This window comes from Palaemon carinicauda, chromosome 1 (genome assembly GCF_036898095.1).
Source record: "Palaemon carinicauda isolate YSFRI2023 chromosome 1, ASM3689809v2, whole genome shotgun sequence".
Taxonomy (NCBI): Eukaryota; Metazoa; Arthropoda; class Malacostraca; order Decapoda; family Palaemonidae; genus Palaemon; species Palaemon carinicauda.
The window spans coordinates 195,360,293-195,382,792 of record NC_090725.1 but is presented as its reverse complement, the minus strand read 5'-3'; the positions used below and the strand labels follow the sequence as shown (position 1 = coordinate 195,382,792).

Sequence of the window (22,500 nt, the reverse complement as noted above, 5' to 3'; positions counted from 1 at the left end):
AAAATATACATTCTATTTATTTACACACAAACGCTAAAAGGTGTCTTATTACACACACAGACACACATACACACACACACACACACACACACACACACACATATATATATATATATATACATATATATATATATATATATATATATATATATATATATATATATATATATATATATATATATATATATATATATATATATGTAAGAGTGTGTGTATGCGTGTGTAATATATTATAGAAGTTAATTATCCTCGGTATGTGATGCCTCCTACGGATTTCAGACCCACCTGATATAAGGAGCAATACACTTCCGATGCTCGAGTAGTTCTAATGAACTTTAGCTTTTTGCCCTGATAAAACCAATATCTCTGTTATCTTTTTTATCATTGTTAGCAAATAAAACCAACACACGTAGATGGCCAGAAGAAGAAATGCGATAACATCAATTCCGAAAAACTGGAAGAACCCCAGGTGTCTGGCGGAGAGCTTCAAGTGTTCTGCTCCCTTGGTGTTGATGACATGATTCACCAACCAAAGAGCTCTGTTTAAGGGCTCCTCGGCATTGTCCTTAAGGATGCTGGATAATTGGATGGCGTTTTCTTTGTACCTGATGAAGATTAGATGAAAGACGTAAAATGTAATAAGTAATTTTCAATGCAATATCTGTTTTGTCTTTATTGTTTGGTGATATAATTTCTCTTAAATCTTTAAATGTGATTTTGTAATAATAATTTACAATCATTTCAAATGGTAGCACTTGATTAGCAAGTTACCGAAATTTCCCTGGCCATTAGTATGAACTCGAGGAAAATTCGCCGTAACGAATTTACCCGCCGGCAAACTCGTCCTGGGAAATTTTGCCGCAAGACAATTTTGCCGAGCAGTTAATTACCAACTATAGCTGTAGTTTGAAGATATGGGCAGGCAACATCATTTAGAATAATGGCATCTCTGAAAAACCGTTCTTTTACCTTTCTTCCTTTCGTATTTCTTTTCTAGACTGAAGTGTTGTTTGGATTTCATATTGTTCTTTGCAAATTTTATCACGTTTTAGTTATTATTAAGTCGTTTCATGTATAAGCATTATCATCTTGTGGATTGCTTTATTTTGATCATTTGAAAAAAGAATTGCAAGAATAGCATTTTATTGTTAAAACCATTATATAATTTGCCTTTTTACATAATCAAGCCTTACAAAATAGAGGGATGAAATATAAAGTTATTTAAATACATATAAACGCTAAAGGTTTGCTAAAGGTATTATATCAAAATACAATAAAGAATTATTTGAAATGGGTGCAAATGAAAATCATGCTGCGAAAATAATGTTTTTTTATTTTTTTTTTTTTTCATTTTTGGCATAATGGAGCATATTCCATTGAAGCCTTGCGTTATCACTATTTATTTATTTGTATATCATCCCATTTATGTAAATCTCACTTGTTTTATATCGCTAAACTGTCTGCCTTTTTCAATTATGTGATATATGTTAAAAAATTTTGCAGTGCATTCTGGAAGCCTTCTGAGCATATTATTCTGAGGTCGTTCCAAATATTCCACAATTCAAGTAGGAAATGTTGGTTTCATTCTTAGTCTTCACTCCTCTCGACCTTTTTTTGTTCATATTATAAAGTGCGCTTCAAAATATAATACAGATTGTAAGGGCTATATAATATCGTCAATCAGTTCAAGAAAACCAACAATAAGATCACGCACTGGAAGAAATGCTAATGCAGTGAGATTTTCTGCAATATACGACCGCTCAGTGATCTGACTAGTAATCTCTATCTCGAGTTTGCTTCGTAAACTATTGAAGAGATAGCAACCTTATGGAATGTTTTCCATATATATATATATATATATATATATATATATATATATATATATATATATATATATATATATATATATATATATATATATATGTGTATATATATACACAGTATATATATATATATATATATATATATATATATATATATGCATAAATATATATGTATATATATATATATATATATATATATATATATATATATATATATATATATATATATATATATATATATATATATACTGTATATGTGTATATATACCCATATATATATATATATATATATATATATATATATATATATGTATATATATATGCATATATATATATATATATATATATATATGAGTATATATATACATATATATATATATATATATATATATATATATATATATATATAGATAGATAGATAGATAGATAGATAGATAGATAGATAGATATATGAATATATATATATATATATATATATATATATATATATATATATATATATATATATATATATATATATATAGATAGATAGATAGATAGATAGATAGATATAGATATATGAATATATATACATACATATATATATATATATATATATATATATATATATATATATATATATATATATATATATATATATATATATATATATATATATATATATATATATATATATATATATATATATACATATATATATATATATATGAATATATACATATACATATATATACACATATATATATATATGTTTATATATATATATATATATATATATATATATATATATATATATATATATATATATATATATATATATATTCAATTTCCAGCACGGTAACTACTATTTACTTATATTCTTCATTTTAAATTTTCAATTTGATTTTTAACTGTATTTCCTTTCTTTATAAACAATAATGACACCATCAAGTAATTTCTTACCACCTATGGTATTTTCCATAAAGGGGTTAGATATTACTTTGATACTTCCTTGGGTGTTCGAATTAAGTAACATATTGCTTTTCTTTTTAAATATTTGGATTAATTTCGTTATATATTTTTACGTATGTTTGTTTCATCTAATAATATAATAGGTAGAATATTTGAAATAATTAGTTAGGGAGCAATTCGTATCCTTTTCGGCGAAATGGTCATGCGCCAAAATATCCTAAGCCCTGATGTTTCCCATGGCAAAAAATGTTTACGATGAATATTCAGGTTACGCTGGATGAAACACGCTATGCTTACCTTGGGTTCTCGATGACCTCTGTAATGGCTCTGTAGATTGTTTCCTCATCTGCGTTCTTTGGGACTCCAATGCCCACCCCCTTCTGTTGAATCCTTATAAGGACATCTTCTTGATCCGCGAAGACGGGCATCCCTACCATAGGAACACCATAATGTAGTGCCTCGATTACGCCATGCATACCACAATGCGTGAAGAATAGTCTTGTTTTGGGGTGAGCTGTAGGATAAAGAAGGATTCTGAAACACTTATTTTGGCATTCTAAGACCTTTAATTTTCAGTTGAGTAGTCTTTAGATTAAATTTATCATTTTTTTATATACGTCCTTTACCGTAAAATGCCGGAAGTTAAAGCAGTTAATTTTTTCAAGCTTAGTGACGTTTTGATTATTGAAGATTTATAAATATCTATTAAATGCTTGTCACTAACATTCTAGAACTTTTTTTTCTATTTCTAATTTCTAAAATTTTTAAGGTCCGTTTTTATCAACTCAGGCATTCGATAAATATTAAAAATCACGTTGCATCTTGCATCCTCATACATTTCTTATATACCGAAGTGAGATATGCTGATCTATTTTTCATTAGTCATTCAAATGAGATATATTTTTTATAATTCTAATAAGCTATATCATAAATGAATGGGATCAATGTATAAGAGACTGATGGAGTCCTTAGCCTAATAGCATCCCTCTTTTCCAATTAGGGTTACAGCTTAGCTAATAATAATAATAATAATAATAATAATAATAATAATAATAATAATAATAATAATAATAATAATAATAATAATAATAATACCTTTTATAGTATATAGAGTACTTTGTAAGTCATTCGCACTTTGCATCACCGGTGAAGGACCAATTAGGAACTAGATTAGATCCAATGCAATATAATCGACTAGATGATAGATGATAGAATGCATACACTGAATCAAACCAATATTGAAAATATCACCGACATCAATGGGACAAAGGAAAGACCAGGCAATCCATTACGAACGAATGAAGATGATAAAGATAGGATTTATTGCATATATGATCTACTATAGAATGCGGCTCAATATTACCTCCAAAGATTGAAGGAAAGCTTGAAAAATTATAATTGTAAAAAATGTTCACTACCTTCGTAGGCTCCATCCTCGATTACCAAATGTTGTCTCATAAGGAAAAACAGTACGACGTCAAAATAAAAAGGAAACAGCTCTCCATTCTCAATATGGTATTAGATAACACTCAAAACGGGCTAAATCATATAGGATAATATAACTTATCACAAATATATTTACCTATACCAGCAACACAAATGTTTGAAAATGGCTCAAATTGATTGTCTTATGATTTTGAAAGTTGCTGCCATTTAACTGCAATCAGCAGTCATTTTCTGATTGCAATGTGATTCCAGCTACCGTATCGCCGTAGAGATGAATATATAAGAATAGTAATATCAACGTCGAGAAAATGTCTGTTATAAGTACAAGGAAAGTTTCCAGTTCTCCAAGATAGAGAGAGAGAGAGAGAGAGAGAGAGAGAGAGAGAGAGAGAGAGAGAGAGAGAGAGAGAGAGAGAGAGAGTAGGAGTACGCGTACGGTTCATTGACATTCATGAGCTAACAATATATGCTCAGAATAAAAACTATAGTAATATTCATAGTGTAATTTAGTGCTACTTTTAGACCCTGCAATTAGTTTTTAGGGGAACGGTTAACTAGATTGACATGGATATCATTGGGTTAGACCATTATTGTAACCTTGAATAATGGCCGCCAATGCCCGAGACTTGAAAAATAAAATGTTGTTCATCAGAACACATAGAACATAATACAAAAACGCATGCATGCACTCTCTCTCTCTCTCTCTCTCTCTCTCTCTCTCTCTCTCTCTCTCTCTCTCTCTCTCTCTCTCTCTCTCTCTCTCACACACACACACACATAAACACACACACACACACACACCTGTTGACACACACTAGCAGAGAACAAACCTTTTTGTAAAAGATTCCAGATTCTATCAATTTTCATTCACATGAGGAACACAACTACCTGTTATAACAATTGTATTTAAATACCCTAAAATGCCTTCTTTGTTTAAAGCAAATCACAGATGGTTTCAGACCTTCCAATAAAGAGTATCATCAGTTTTCATTTGTTTTAGCATTCATATAACACATAACCTCAAGATAATCCCAAATTTCTTTCAAGCCAAAAACAACCTTACCAATGAAAATCTTGAATCAACCAACCATCCCTATATCTTTTCAGCTATTACATAAAAAATCTCTCCGTTCTACCCGTTTTGCTTTCATATCACTAAGTGTCAAAACATCCCTTCTTTTCTGCGTCAGAAATCGGCAATTTATATTTTTTTCTTATTTGTACCATATCCACACAGATTTATTCTTTACTTCTAAGATTAACTTTATTTTTCTTTTGTACTTTTATTAGAAGCACTCGTCGATAGACCACAGATCCCCTCCAATTGTTAGCTCTCACCTCATGTAGAGAAGTGATGCCATTACCTACTTTCCATGGCATTCAAAGAGGTAAAACTGTGGTTCTATAATATTAACTTCAAATGAGGAAGTTCTGCAATCATATATCATCATTGTGACCTCCTACGCCTATTGACGAAAAAGACCTCGGTTAGATTTCGCCATTCGTCTCTACCTTGAGCTTTTAATTCAATACTTCTCCATTTATCAGTTCCTACTTCACTCTTTATAGTCCTCAGCTATATAGGCCTAGGTCCTCCAACTCTTCTAGTGCCTTGTGGTGAACTAATTTCTCTTGGGGAGTACGGAGACGTGCCCAAACCATCTCCATCTACCCCTCACCATGATCTCATCCACATATACCACTCGAGTAATTTTTCTTATAGATTCATTTCTAATCATGCCCTGCTATTTAACTTCCAATATTGTTCTGAGGGATTTGTTCTCAAATGTACCAAATCTATTGGAATTTTTTTCACTGTCATAGCATCCATAGGTATACATCAACAATATCCCATACAGAAAAAAATTTTCAATACTAAAGTAGGTCAAAACAATAGAGGAGAATCGGCAGTAGGCGAATTTGGAGTAGGCACAAGAAATGACAAGTGAGACAGATAGTGCTCTCTGAAAGAAACAATCTTAAAATCATGAACTCCATTTTTTATAACAAAGAACATAGATAGATATGGAGATACCTAAATGGAAAAAAACAAACAAACGAAATAGATTATATTCTCTACGAAAAGTTTAATATAGTTAAAGATGTACCAGTGTTAAACAAGTTAAAGTCAATCGCCCATCGAATGGTAAGAAGCAAAATTTGACTAGATATAAGAAAAGAAAGAGAAAAAGTAATTTTAAGAAAGAATATAAGCACTCCTGTAATAGGAGAAAAATACGAAATAGATACTATCAGCTGCATAATGAAATGTAAGTATATAAATCGGTATATTATTTTTTTTTTATTAGAATCCTTACAAGAGGTAGGTGGTATAGTTCATAAACAAGATCGAGATAGAATATCAGAATAAAAGAAAATTTCAATAAAGAAAAAATTGCAAAAGAGGGTAAAATCCAAGAGGGATGAAGTAGAATTGACAAAACTATCCAAAACAATAATACAAAAAAAAAAAAATCCAAGATATTCGTAAACACAATCGGAAAAAATGAAGGAATACAAAAGATAAGATGAAGCATCAAATTGATGAATAGAAGATTTGGAACGGGTTTGCCAACTGAGGTTTGCTTTAAACGGAGGAAAATGTAAACATTATCAACAATAGAGATGGAGTAATTGCAGAGGATTTCTGTACAATGTTATGTAATAGTGATATAAGAAATAAGTAACTTTGCCAATAAAAGTAATAAAACACATGAGACGGGACCAAACGTTTCGGTAGAAGTAAATAAAGCATTAAAAACTATGAAAACTGACAAAGCAGCAAAAAATGGCCTAACAATTTATTTAATAATAAATAGAGGAGGTTTCATAGTAGTGAAACTGGCTAAACTTAACACAAAATGTCTGCTTGAATGTTCTATCCATACAGGTTGGAAAAACTTTAACATTATACTAATTCACAAAAAAGGAGACACAAAAGAACTAAAAAAATACCGCCAAATATAAAATATTTACAAAGATCATATCATGCCGAATAGAGAGACAGCAGCTAGACTCTAACCAGCCAAGAGAGCAGGCCGGCTTTAGAAGTGGGTATTCAACAACTAATCATATTCTTGCAATTAACCAGCTAATGAAAAAATCAACAAAGTATGTAAACCGCTATGTATGGCATTTATAGTTTTTCAGAAACCTTTTGATTTTGTGAAGCTTTTAGCAGTAATGAAAGCCCTTCAAAGACAAGGAATAGAGGAATCTTAAGTTAGAAGACTTGAATATATCTATACAGGAAGTACGGGAATTCTAAAACTACATAAATATGATAAGAAACTTCCATTTGAGAAAGGAATTAGACGGATAAATCCTATCCCTCCCAAATTATTCACAGCATAGGCCGAAAAAGTTTCTAAACATTTTGATTGAGGAAAGGTAGGATTTAATACTAATGGGGAATACCTTGACAACTTGGGATTTGCGGATGACATAGTTGTGTTTAGAGGATCATAGGAGGAATTGTAAAAGACGATAGAAGATTTGAATAAAGAAAGGAGAAATGTAGGGTAAAACTCAGATAATGTTAATACTAATACATACTAAAGACACCTAATACGAGTTTCCCCAGTACACAAAACTGAAGTTAAAAGAAGGATAAGCATCGAATGGAGAGTCTTTGGTTATCAAAATGAGATCATGGAAAGTAATTCCACACTCTTAAAAAAGAAAAGTATTTAATCAGATGGTCCTACCAGTTTTGATTTATGCATAAGAAACTTGGCGTCTTATTAATCTTTAGAACACAAGCTGGTCACAACTGACAGAAAAGAGCAACTTGGATACGAGAGGAAACAAGAGTAAAGGCTATTTTAACAAGGTTATTTTAAGAAATGGATAGGGCCACGATAATATAATGAGAATGAGAGGTAATAGAGGGATATTAGGAGAACAGAATGCGTCCCTAGAGATCACTAAAGAAGCAGAGGAAGGAAGAGAAGATGGTTTGACGAAGTAAGAAAGTTTGCCGGTGTGTACTGGCAAAGAAAGACCTAAACAGGCGCAAGTGTTCTGAGGACTTTGTTCTGCTGTGAACCAGTAATGGCTGATATATATATATATATATATATATATATATATATATATATATATATATATATATATATATATATATATATATATATATATATATATATATATATATATATATATATAGTGTGTGTGTGTGTGCGTGGTTGTCAACAAAGAATATGAAAAATAGCCTCCTTGGAGATGTCCTTAATTATGGGTAATCAAAAATGAAATTACTGTTGACTAATATACTTATGGTGTTTTACAATGTTAACAATAACGCCTCATTCGGTAGTATGATACGTGAGATAACATGGGGACTTCATACATATCTTAATGCATTATATGGTGTTTTAGACCTACTTTTATGAATGTGTGACGGCCGAGAGAGAGGTTATGACTCAAAGGCAGGATGCAATCAACTGAGTACTTTATTAAAGAACACTCTCCTTTATATACAAAACCTCAAGGCAACAGGAAAATATATGTTCGAGAAAATGACAATGTTACATAGGCGACACACATACATGATTATTCAGGTTCTTTTTAGTGCGAGGGAAGAGCGCAGATACAAGCGTAATATATGCAAAATAATTTATGTACGATCGTGTGACACACGGTTGGTACAAATGTGTGATACGGTGATTTGCTTGCCTATTTAGCATTTAATTTCCTCATAAGAAAACTTAATCCTAAAATATTTCAAAGCTGAAGGACTCACCAAGGATATCTTGTTGGGGCAGCCATCTGACCAGTTTAACATTTGGTGGGGGGTTGGAGTAATCTTCTTCCAATTTCATCAGTACCTGGATAAAAACTAAGATATTTGTAGCAAACCATATCGTATTGAAAATAACGTTTAGGATATTGTTTGGAAATTCAATATACCTTATATATTTTACTATTATTCAAATAGTTGGTGGCCATGTGTTATAGAATTAAATCCCGGGGGAGTAAAGTGTCACTTTTTATACAACTATTACTTCTCTCTCTCTCTCTCTCTCTCTCTCTCTCTCTCTCTCTCTCTCTCTCTCTCTCTCTCTCTCTCTCTCTCTCTCTCTCTTTCTATATATATATACTATATATATATATATATATATATATATATATATATATATATATATATATATATATATATATATATATATATATATATATATATATATATATATATATATATATATATATATATATATATATATAGATATATATATATGTATATATGTATGTATATATATATATATATATATATATATATATATATATATATATATATATATGTATATATATATATATATATATATATATATATATATATATATGTATGTATATATGTATGTATATATATGTGCGTGCGTGTCTGCATATATAAAATGTATTTTATATGAAATATTATATAATATTTAGTATGTATAAATATAAGTTTTGAGGGTGAAATTATGGTAATTTGCTTTCAGTACAATTATTCGAGTTACTTTCTTTCATTCGTTTTTATTGATTGAATCTTATCATCGAAATTGTATGAATTCCAGTTTGTGTACACCCTTTATTCAGAATCAGCTAAATTTACATAAGTAATTTACCCAATAATCCAAGAATTTTTACCACATAATTGATATTCTTTTCTATTGATTTCAGCAACTACTGTATCTTCTCTCCTCAATTGGATGGTCGATTGCCACTCGGTGTCAGAAGGGATGCTGTCTGCATGTCGATACCAAAGGAGAGTGTGAGAGACAGGACGTTGGAGGGAATTCAGGTAGAGAGAAGGATGGGGTGATCAGAAACGGCTTACGATTTCTCTATTGCAGCATCAAAATTAAATTTATGTTATGAATATTTTGTGAATTTTGTAACGTCATAAAGCAGTATTGAAATTTTTCTTAAGAAGAAATTTCATAAAAGTCTTTAAAAGACAGACAGACAGACAGAGAGACAGACAGGCAGCCATACAGACAGACAGAATTAAACAGTTATCTAGTAACTAGCTTAATTTCCTTTTAAGTTGTAAATTAAATTTTTATGCTCAACACACATTTTCAAAGATTAGCTGTAACCAAATGTCTTACCCTTTGCTTAAGACGTCCAAAAGCTTTCATAAAGTCGTCGATAAGAGAAGGAGGAACAACATTAGAGTTAAAACTAATCCCCATTGTGAACAAAATTATTCCTGCTTCCCCAGAGCCTGTGATGAAATTTTCGAGTTCCTGAAAAAAAATAACGAAAGGAAAATTAGCATTACCACTGTTGTTGAAAAACTATTATTATTATTATTATTATTATTATTATTATTATTATTATTATTATTATTATTATTATTATTATTATTATTATTATTATTTGATTTGATTTCACACTATCTTAAGCAATGAATACACCGCTTTTAACTCTACCAGACACAAGACGATTTAAAGTATTTTCATTAAATATTTTACGGTTAACTGCTCTTTATTCCATTTCATACTTTTGTTAGATTTCTTGAAAACTTGCTCCTTTATCTCAAGTCCCAATTGCTTTCTCCCATTAATTCCCTCGAAATAATATTGTACAGATATGAAAATAAAATTAAGGATTTGCAAGTCATATTTTTATCCCCCAAAATACTTATTTTCATTTTTAACCGGACATCTTTTCTATCCTTGAAATTTATAAACACTCGGTAGACATTTCGCTTAACTAATCCAATCACAATCTTGCTTTTAGTCAACAAGTCTCTTTTGGGTGTTCCACTTCGACCTAAACTACTCACCATTTGTTTTCAGACAAACCCTTTAAAATAGGGGCATACTTTACCATCTTAACCAATAGTTTTGCTTGCTACCGATTCATCTTCTATTTGTTCCATTGAAGAAAATTTAACTAAGAATCTACCTTTCTATCTCTACAAAGTAATTTAATAATGCTCAGACCATTTTTATTATAGCCTGCATCTTAATTCTGATTGAACAAAGAAAAAATATTCTTCTCACGCATTATTATCAAATCTTTGACTAAGTGCTGCAAAAGCTAAACATGGCTACCATAAAGTAGGATTCCTTGTATCATGAGCTTGTTGCGAGCCAGTGTTCTGCCGCCCATTAGTTAAAGGTAGCATACCTTTGAACTATATTAGGGTGAATGCCGGCAGGCACGACAGCATGCGATGTACAGTAGTTACTATATTTGTGGTGTAGTACACACTACATTGATAATACTACAGTATAGAGTTTGTTGTAACACTAAAGTTCTTCCAACATACTTAATGTTATCTTGTATAACCTTTTGTTGAGACCGTACAGTATATAGAAAGTGAGTTCTTTCTGTAGTCATTCTATCCCGTATATTAAAACCTTATTTCAAGGTGTGAGCTACACCTTAACTTTCCGCTTAGGAAAATATATAAGGCATTCTAGAATAAGAATTAAACTTTGTTTACAGCAATTAGCTGGGCAGGAAATACAAGTATGTGTCTTTCCTTCTTTCCTTTCTAGCTTTACTGTATAAGCTACATGCATTAATAATAAGTTAAAAGCCTTCACTTGATACTCATGGATTTTCTTCTCTTTACAGGAGGACCATCCGAAGTGAGGGAGTATGTTCTGCAATGTCCACAGCAAGAACTTCTGTGGACATGAGTTATGCAGGAGGCACGCAGCATGCGCAGTCTCCAAAGGTGATCTCCGGTATTGGGACCCTCAGGTATGTACTATACGTTCTAACCTGATTACCGGCGGAGTCAAGTGATGCTGCTAGGGAAAAGTTGCGAACCTGGGTGAGGGGTTTTCAGAAAAACGCTTCAGGCCCCTACCTTCCAAACGAGAAGATGAGGGCCTACCTTTTCCCTTAGGCATCGGCTGATGCAGTCATCCCTCAGCCTCATGAGGAGATACCAACCGTCCAGATTCCGGTAGATTCTGAAGTCTCGGCCGCCCTTCAAGACATCCAATTGGACGATAAGATGTCAGAAGTGTCGGATTATACAGAGAAGGACCTTCTGGGAGAAGGTCAGGAGGAAGAGCTGACCCAGGCTCCAGAAATAGACGAGGAAGAAATCGACGAGGTGTCGGTTACATCGGTTCCGGCCCCAGAACCTGTTTCCTCTACATCGTCTGCTATCCAAGGTGATCTGGGAAGGACTCTTTCTTCTATTGTTGAAATGATTCAACAAATACAAAAGAAGAATGATGAAAAGGAAGCTGCGATGAAACTGGAGATACGTAGACTCGCAGCATCACGTGGGCCCCAGAAGCGACTCAACGTGAAGGATCTTCCTTTTTGCTCGGATACCAGTCCTTGGAGGTATGCCGAACACATGCCAATGACAACCGGGAAGAATGTTATATCGGAGAAGTTGTGCTCAATTCCCCTGGAAGATGTGGAATTTTGGCCCAACAAAGACTCTTACCCGGATTGCTATATCCGTCTTAGGAAGGAGCCAGCCTCAAAGGAGGAGACGGAGCCGAAGGAGGTCATAGTTTTTTACCATGGTAAAGCACAGGCATTACTAGAGAGGTCGATGAAAGAGAGGGGCTTCACGAACTCAAAGGTGCCAGCTTTGAGTAAGAAGCTTCCCTCCTTTGCGGCCTCTCCAACCAGAGACTTTCCCTTCATGGAAAAGGGATATAAGGCAGCTGTGAAGGCGGCGGAGACAGGGAAACTATGCCCCTCCTTGGAGGAATGCAAGCCGTTATCCCTGACCTTACCCTTGGACCAAAAAGACTGGAAGAACGTCCACCTTACCTTCTCAGTCGGGAAGTTGGAAGCTGATATGCTGAACGTCAGTTTGGTAAGGAACTTCATAAGCTGTCGGAGTTTCTCTTGTGCAGAGAGCAAGAGACGAAAGAAAGACTTGCGGCATCGATGTCGTTGCAAACGACGTTAGAAATGATGGCAAGTGACCCCAAGAAACAGGACATGTTCATGGTGGTGGCCAAAACCTATCTGGCCACAGTTATGAAGGATCTCTATAGCTTTATTAAAACTAGGAGAGCCTGTAGAGAGTTCGTGTTCGCCTCGGCTACGGTGAGGCACGAACCGAGGAAACTGATCTCCTCTTGCATATGGGGTAAAAACCTTTTTCCCAATGAAGTAGTTAAAGAGGTAGTAGACAAAGCCGCCACGGAGAATAGGAACCTTCTCCATAAGTGGAGCTTAAAACTTAAGAGAAAGTCTTCTCCGGATGAGGGTCCCCAACCCAAGAAGAAGACAAAAAGGCCTAGGCTCTCCTCTCGGCCGGGTAAACCCTACCGACAGCAACAACAGCAACTTCCTGCGACTGCGGTGCCTCATATAGTGGCACAACCTCCAACCATGTACCAGTTGGTACCTAAACAAATGGCGACACAGTCGCCGGTTTTCAACCCAGCTTTTGAAAGGCAGACTTCTTCCTTTCACTCAAAAGCTAGAGGAACAGCCAGAGGTTCTTCTAGACGCCATTCAAGGGGAAGGGATTCAGGGGAGGACGCGGTCAAGGAGGCAAGGCCTCAGGTCCACAACAGCAGAAGTGAGATGCTTCCAGTAGGAGGGAGACTACATCTATTTAGGGATCGTTGGATCTTCGATCCCTGGGCCCACAGCCTAATAAAGAATAGACTAGGTTGGCCCACAGCCTAATAAAGAATAGACTAGGTTGGAGCTGGAACAGTCCTCCACCTCCATTTCTTCAGTTCTTCCAACACTCTACCCCCGTTCTGGAAGAATATGTCCGAAAACTCTTAGAGAAAAGAGTAATCCGAAAAGTAAAGTGCATCAAGTTCCAAAGAAGGCTGTTTTGTGTTCCAAAGAAGGACTCAGAAAACTCAGAGTCATTCTGGACTTGTCGCCACTCAACAAGTTCATAGTGAACTACAAGTTCAGGATGCTCACACTTTAACACATAAGGACCCTACTGCCCGGAAGGGCATACACCGTCTCCATAGACTTGTCAGACGCTTATTGGCACGTTCCAATTAATCCTCACCTCTCCTCCTACCTAGGGTTCAAGTTACAAAGAAGACTTTATGCCTTCAGAGCCATAACATTCGGACTAAACATAGCCCCAAGGATTTTCACGGAGCTTGCGAACGCAGCCGTCCATCAATTACGCCTAAAGGGGATCCAAGTAGTGGCCTACTTGGACGACTGGCTGGTGTGGGCAGCATCCAGGACAGAATGCATGCAAGCCTCTAAGATAGTGATCCAGTTCCTGGAACATCTGGGATTCAAGATCAACATCAAAAAGTCTCGACTATCTCCAGCTCAAAATTTTCAGTGGTTGGGAATCCACTGGAATTTGGAATCACATCGACTTTCCATTCCTGGGAAGAAGAGGAAAGAAATAGCAGGATCTGTCAAGAGACTATTGAAATCCAAACGGATATCAAGAGAATGCTGGGCTCTCTACAGTTTGCTTCGAAAACAGATCCAGTGCTAAGAGCACAGCTAAAGGATGCAACAGGAGTCTGGAAAAAATATGCATCAAACGCGCGAAGAGATCTGATGAGACCACTACCGACTCGACTGCGAACGCTTCTCAAGCCGTGGTCCAAAGCCAAGCAAATGAAGATATCGATACCTCTTCAACCTCCTCCCCCGTCAGTTACTATCCATACAGACGCTTCAAAGGAAGGCTGGGGAGGCCACTCTCACCAGAAGAGAGTCCAGGAAGCTTGGTCCAATCTTTTCAAGTCATTTCACATCAACTTTCTAGAAGCCATGTCAGTACTTCTGACACTAAAGAAAGTTTCTCCTCACCACTCAACCCACATAAGATTGGTTCTAGACAGCGAGGTGATAGTGAGATGCCTGAATCGACAAGGGTCAAGATCGCCTCAAATCAACCAAGTGATGTTGGCCATATTCCATTTGGCGGAAAGAAAGAAATGGCACCTGTCAGCAGTTCACATTCAAGCAGTCCGCAACGTGACAGCGAACGCTCTATCCAGGTTCACACCGATAGAGTCAGAATGGTCCCTAGACGCAGGATCGTTCTCCTTCATTTTGAGTCAGGTCCTAGAACTGCAGATAGACCTCTTTGCAACGAAAGACAACAAGTAAACACATCATTATGTGTCCCCGTACGAGGATCCGCTAGCGGAAGCAGTGGACGCTATGTCCCTAGACTAGAACAGATGGTCCAGGATTTACCTGTTCCCTCCCCACAACCTTCTTTTGAAGGTCCTCAACACGAGATCCTTCAAAGGGAAAGCGGCAATAATGGCCCACAAGTGGCCAAACAGCGCTTGATTCCCTCTGGCATTGGAACTACGACTGAAGTTTGTACCGCTACCGGATCCAACCCTGACTCAGCGAGTACAGAAGTCGACTGTCTTCGCTTCTTCACAGATAACCCGGAACCTGCATCTCATGATTTTCTCTCCCTAACGATGAGAAAAAGATGCGGGATATCAAGAGACAGTATAGACTTTTTGGAGAAATTTAATTCCAAATCTACCAGAAGACAATATGAGTCATCATGGAAGAAGTGGGTGTCTTTTGTCAAGGCGAAGAAACCAAAAGAATTCTTGATAGACTTCTGTTTATTTTCTTCATTCACCTTCATGAGTAAGGTTTAGCAGCCAACACAATATCAACATGCAAGTCTGCCTTAACAAGACCGATACTATATACCTTTCAGGTCGACCTTTCTAACGACATTTTTAATAAAATCCCGAAGATCGGTGCTAAGCTTAGACCTTCAGCGCCTTCAAGACCCATTTCATGGGCACTAGATAAGGTTCCTTATTTGCATCAATAATGAATAATGAGGAGTGCGCTTGGAAGGATTTAACTCAAAAAAGTTATGTTTCTGTTTACACTCTCTTCGGGGGCTAGAGTTAATGAAATAGTGGCTCTCTTGAGAGAGGAAGGCCACGTTCAGTTCTTGAAAGGGGGAGAACTGAATCTGTTTCCAGACCCAACGTTTCTTGCCGAGAACAAGGTACCCACCAACAGGTGGGGTTCCTAGTGAATCTGCCCGGTGAAGGAAGATGCATCTCTATGTCCAGTGGAGTGCTTAAAGGTCTATCTTCATAGAACTTCAGACTTTAGAGGAGGACAGCTGTTCAGAGGGGAAACCTCGGGTTCAAATTTATCTCTGAAACAACTATGGGCGAAACTCACCAATTTTATTCGCAGAGCGGATCCAGACAGTACACCCGCAAGTCATGACCTGAGGAAACTTGCTTCTTCCATAAAATTTCTTTAATTATAATTGACTTTGAACATCTTTGTTCGTACACCGGTTGGCAGTCATCCAAGGTGTTCTTTATGCACTATGCGAAGCAAGTGGTGCAACTCAAGAGGTCTGTGGTAGCAGCAGGTAGAATTATTAAACCTGCTGTTTAAATCTGCGAGGCACAGTGAAATTAACTTGGTACGATTAATTAAGAGGGTGGGTGTGTAGTCACAGACTGTTACTACACACTAAGTGATAGGCCACTAACGTGTCCTTACGAACTGTTCCATTGACTTTGGTGAACTAAAGCATATTACAGACACTTGTGCCAAGCATTTCTTACGCTAGTGTAAATAAACAGTAATACAGACTGTATCAATATTATTAATAATTCGTTTAAAGTGGCAAATCTGTTTCCTTTTAGACGAAACAATATGTTCTGTTTACTGTTTTCTTTATGCTTTAATGGATATCGTCCACATTTTATAAATTTTATAAATGTTGACTGATATATGTTTATCAAATATTTAATAAACTAGTTCACATTCATTTTATTAGTAATGAACTGAACATTAAGTTTAAAGTATGGATAATTTTAACATGGAATGTCTTTTAAGATTGTTCCTGTCTTCAAGCAAAAATCCACTCGCTTTAACCCTTCCTTAGGAAGGATTAACGTTGTACACTAAGGGGATGGTGGTAGAGATGCAAAATTTGTTCCTATACGGATACAACTGTTATCCGATAGTTTAATAAGAGTAGACACACTGGGGAGATGTCAGGAATTCATACTGACATTGGTGACTCTTATACAAACTTTGCTTTATAATGTATAGGGTGAGACCACTACACAAGCTTGTCATTTTGTCATCCATTGTTAATATGTACTCCTCGAGACTTTTTCCAGAGTCTAGTACGACTCTTCCCTGTAGGAGACAGGAAGCACTAACATAGTTCATGCTTAGATGAAATGATGTATGACGGTAACATCATAGGTCTCTAGGTCTAGACGGACCAGGAAAATACTTTCTTGAGGGTACAGCACCGGTTGAGAATCCACAGATACAGTAATGCTCTGGTAAACTTCCATCAGGACAACGTGGCCTGAGCCCAAAAAGCGGATTTAGAGCGAAGCGAAAAATCTATTTTTGGGTGAGGTAGCCATGTCGTCCTGATGGACCCGTCCTTCCTTTTAATTTAAAAAGGGCTTATTGACCCCTCCCTATAATACAATATCTGTAGCACCTCGTGTATCGCTACAAGGAATAAAGATGGCGCTGCCGTCATCATTATATACACACTCGAAATGGGATAGGAGAGATACCTCATGAATGGCTCTCTTTTCATTCTCGTTTTTAAATTCTTGCCATTGTAACCCCTCGAAGCGTTAATACTGTTCGGGGTGAAGATAGCTAGGTGGCGTGTCAAGAATATGTCCTCTGATATTATGCGATATCCCTCTTAGATTTATTTAGGGATATTCGCTCCAGGAGTTAGAATTCTGGATACCTTAAGGTAAAATTCTCTGGGAATATCACTGTAATCAAATATACCCTAGGAAGCTACCCTTTAGGAACTTCCATCAGGACGACATGGCTACCTCACCCAAAAATAGATTTTTCGCTTCGCTCAAAATCCATTATATATATATACTGTATATATATATATATATATATATATATATATATATATATATATATATATATATATATATACACCTCAAGGACTACTATTACACAGGATGAGCACATCCAGATTCCTGGCTCTGCTAGTGGAGGCCAGTCCAGTGTGCAATGTACCGTGGAGGTGGAAGATTGTGTCATTCCATCTTTCGTGCATGGCTGCATTTAGAAGTGAAAAGTGTTTGTTAACTAGATTATTCCTGATTTTATTTGTTTGTTTAATTTGTCCTAGACTCTTTCTTGCTGATTTTGTGTATTCAAACTGCCGAATAACAATGATAACAGTGTGCTGAGTGCTGTGACTGGCAAAAGACCGCTATAAAAGATAGAAGTAGCTTGATGTGATACCACCACACAAGAACTTTGTTGTGGATTCTGACATTTTTTCTCTTTGTGAGAAACATTGGGTTGCTAACCCTCCTTCTATCAAATTGCCTGGTGGTTCTTCACGACCTGCGATCCCTCCCAGTGTCTTCAATACACTTGCTTCATGTCTGCCATCTTCAAAACCTGTACCTCACCCAGCGAAGACCGAAGACCAGCAACTGAGGCCATTTCTTCAGAAAGATATGATTACTACATTTGATGCTTTCAGACGTGAACGTAACCTATAGAAGCAGTACAAGAACTTAATTATTTCAAGATCTGAAGAAAGGTTAGTGTGTCTGTTCATTACAGAAAATTTCAGTGAGCGCAGCCTGTCTGTGATTGTTGAAAACATGCCGACGTTGCGTATCCCACTGATCTGCCGTGCATTCAAGAAAGGGCATTAATGTACCACTGGGTAAGACACTTCATCCCAACAATGGTTTGAGGTTGTATGGTCAGTTCACTGAAGCCGTGCGCTTAGCAATTAACTATGTCATCCCCTTTGACAAAATGATTGAGAATGTTGTCACTCTTCTTCAAACCCACGCATCAGCCTGTGTGAACACAGAGAATGAGAAGAAGCTGGTGTTTTTGACACATCAGTTGGAACTTTTATCACAAAAACAGTTTTCCTTGAATTATTATTGTTTTGCTCTTGAATCATAACCCAAGTGTAATTATGAACAGCTCTGAGACTTTTTGGTGCTGTCAAGCAAATGGAAGCTGCAGTGCATCACTTCATCTATTGACAAGGATCAGGTGATGAGGGAAACATTTGCCAAAGTGAAGACACTGCAGCAGAAGAATGTATTCCTCTTGATAGATGAAGTACAGATTCGGCCAACGGTTGCATTTTCTGTTGATGTTCTGAGTGGCCTGGCAGTGAACACGTAACACTGCAATGCCACTTCTATGCTATGTATTATGATGAAGTCGCTGCAGAGAGGACATAGTATTATGATTTCTGTGATACCCATCCACAAGTTCACAGCAGTGTACCAACTTAAGCGCGTGAAGGAGGCGGCAGCTGCGGTTGAGAGGACAGGTGGGCGTGTCATTGGGTCCATCACAGACAACCACAAGATTAACCGGCAGTACTGCAAGCTGTTTGATTTTCCAGGTGATTGCCGTGCCACAGCTAAGCATCCTCTTGACAAAGAGCGTGTCTGGTTTCTCCTTTTTAACATGGTGCATCTTCTGAAGTGCATGAGTAACAACTGGATCAGTGAGAAGAGCCAGAAAATCAGTCTTGATGATAAAAAAACAGCATCATTGCTGACGTCAAGAAATTGTATGAGTCAGAGAAAGGCAGTATTCTAGAGACTACTCCCCTCACTAAATTTGCTGTTACCCCTCACGACTTCAACTACAAAACATGCAGCATGTCTTGCGGCCAATGTAACGGAGTGGCTTGAGACGAAGTGCATGGACAAAGTGGTCTTCAGCGCCGAGGAACCTCTTGTGACCAATAACGTTAAGGATTTTATCAAGACAATGTCCAGAGGTTCCCTGACAACTCATGTGTGCACTTTTGATCTTATCAGATGTGGATTGTTTCATCAAGAGAGCCTATCACCATTCCTGCTGCCAGAAAATACTGATGGAGATCTTGTCGACACAGGCCATTTTCAGTGGGATTAACATTGACTGTCCCAAGATGTGCCTTTGTCTGGCAAATGATCTTCAGAATGGACTCCACAACCTAAATAAAGACCAGTAGAAGAATGCAGTTTTTCTCCGGACCTCTGTAAAGAAGGCCCGGCTCGCTGATTAATGGCTGCAGTTTGGTAAGCTTTTCCTTCTATGTCTGTTTATTTGTGTGAATGTATGTTTGTTTGTTTGCAATCACAAAGGTTTAACTACAATCCATTTTGTAAAAGGTTAAACAACAGCAACTTAGGCTCCTTCAATTTTTGCACTAACCTCATACACAAATACATATTAACTCCGGCTAAAATTAGTATTGCAAAGCATAATAGTGCCTTAAAAATAACTTATTACTTCACTATAAAACTTTATATTAACTTATACTGCATTGAATAAGTCACTGGTTTATATACTTGTCCTATATAAAATGTAAGGTTTCTAGTTTTAATATGTGTGCCTAATATAACCCTGGATAGGTACGATGGGTCGTTTGCGACCCCGAGCGTCAAAAAAAAACAGGTTTTTCTCACGTGACTCACCCCCGTGACTGAATTTGTGGGTGATCGACCTGCAGGAGGTGTCTCCCCTACACGCTCTAGTAGTGTCCAGATGTGCATTGCTGTAGCTGTACTCCTTCCCCGATTTCTGAGACGCGTCGGGGTCGTTCGCGACCGAGTTTACCCTTCTAAGGTAGTTTGCATAATTATCAAAGTTATTACGTATTATGAAATTGTCGTAGAATGGTGCAACTTGTATAGGTTATCAGTTGTGGAAAGTCTTGGTGGATTGTTTGGCTACCATGTGCATGATTTTTTTTTTAGTTAAAATGTCGTTCATCACCACGAGGACCATTTTACCGCGAGTGCCCCTTTTTCATTTTTTTTCATTTTTTTGCCAAGTCATTTTTCCGTAAGATATTGCCAAATAGGGTCGTAAAACTTTTGCTTGTTTAGTGTTGGAAAGTGTGTCTAGATGATCTGGCTACCCATGCATGACTTTGTTTTTGTCAGATACGACGTAGTTATTGGTATATTGGGTATTTAACTGCGGTTACCAATTTCTGTTTTTTTTCAATATTTGTAAAAATTACTACGTAGTAAGGAATTGCCGTATATTATTCATTTTTTTTTTTTTCATGTTTATGTGTTAGAAAGTGTGCCTTGATGGTTGGGCTAACACGTGCATGTCTTTTTTTTTTATCTGAGATGCCGTATATTAGAATGTCGGGCATTTTACCGCCAGTGTCCCTTTTTCATTTTTTTTCATTTTTGTGCCAAGTCATTTTTCCGTAAGATATTGCGAAATAGTGTCGTAAAACTTTTGCTTTTTTAGTGTTGGAAAGTGTGTCTAGATGATCTGGCTACCCATGCGTGATTTTGTTTTTGTCAGATACGACGTAGTTATTGGTATATTGGGTATTTAACTGCGGTTGCCAATTTCTGTTTTTTTTCAATATTTGTAAAAATTTACTACGTAGTAAGGAATTGCCGTATATTATTGATTTTTTTTTCATGTTTATGTGTTAGAAAGTGTGCCTTGATGGTTGGGCTAACACGTGCATGTCTTTTTTTTTATCTGAGATGCCGTATATTAGATTGTTGGGCATTTTTCCGCGAGTGCCCCTTTTTATTTGTTTTGCATTTTTTTGCTTAGTCATGTTACCGTAAGGAATTGGCAAGTAGTGTCGCAAAACTTATATTTTTATAGTGTTGGAAAGTGTTTCTAGATGATCTGGCTACCCATGCCTATTTTTTTTTAGCCAGATATGGCGTATATATAAGTATGTGTTCGATTTTCCTGTGATTGCCATTTTTTCGTTTTTTCCCATTTCTTTCAAAATTACTACGTACTAAGGAACTATCACAGAGTAATATTTCATTTATATGTTTATTTGTCGGAAAATGTGCCTTGATGGTTTGCCTAGCACGTGGCTGAAATTTTTTTTTTTTTGAAATGCCGTATATTAGAATGGCCATTTTTCCACGAGTGCCCCTTTTTATTTGTTTTGCATTTTTTTGCTTAGTCATGTTACCGTAAGGAATTGGCAAGTAGTGTCGCAAAACTTATAATTTTATAGTGTTGGAAAGTGTTTCTAGATGATCTGGCTACCCATGCCTATCTTCTTTTTTTAGCCAGATATGGCGTATATATAGGTATGTGTTCGATTTTCCTGTGATTGCCATTTTTTCGTTTTTTCCCATTTCCTTCAAAATTACTACGTACTAAGGAACTATCACAGAGTAATTATTCATTTAGATGTTTATTTGTCGGAAAATGTGCCTTGATGGTTTGCTTAGCACGTGGCTGAATTTTTTTTTTCTGAAATGCCGTATATTAGAATGTTAGCCATTTTTCCGCGAGTGCCCCTTTTTATTTGTTTTGCATTTTTTTGCTTAGTCATGTTACCGTAAGGAATTGGCAAGTA

General features: G+C 36.0%; 1 protein-coding gene across 4 annotated transcripts in view; it reads right to left on the bottom strand.

The window, feature by feature from the left end:
- Positions 1-317: 317 nt before the first annotated feature.
- LOC137643891 (UDP-glucuronosyltransferase 1A10-like) overlaps positions 318-22,500 on the bottom strand; it is a 142,594-nt gene continuing 120,411 nt past the window's right edge. For all 4 annotated transcript variants that reach the window (XM_068376652.1, XM_068376644.1, XM_068376636.1 and 1 more), the window contains 4 exons: positions 10,313-10,450; positions 8,965-9,049; positions 3,072-3,288; positions 318-605 (listed from right to left, as the gene is read on the bottom strand). In XM_068376652.1, the coding sequence (XP_068232753.1) occupies positions 326-605; positions 3,072-3,288; positions 8,965-9,049; positions 10,313-10,450 (720 nt within the window). In that variant the 3' untranslated portion in view covers positions 318-325. The remainder of the gene's footprint in view (positions 606-3,071; positions 3,289-8,964; positions 9,050-10,312; positions 10,451-22,500) is intronic.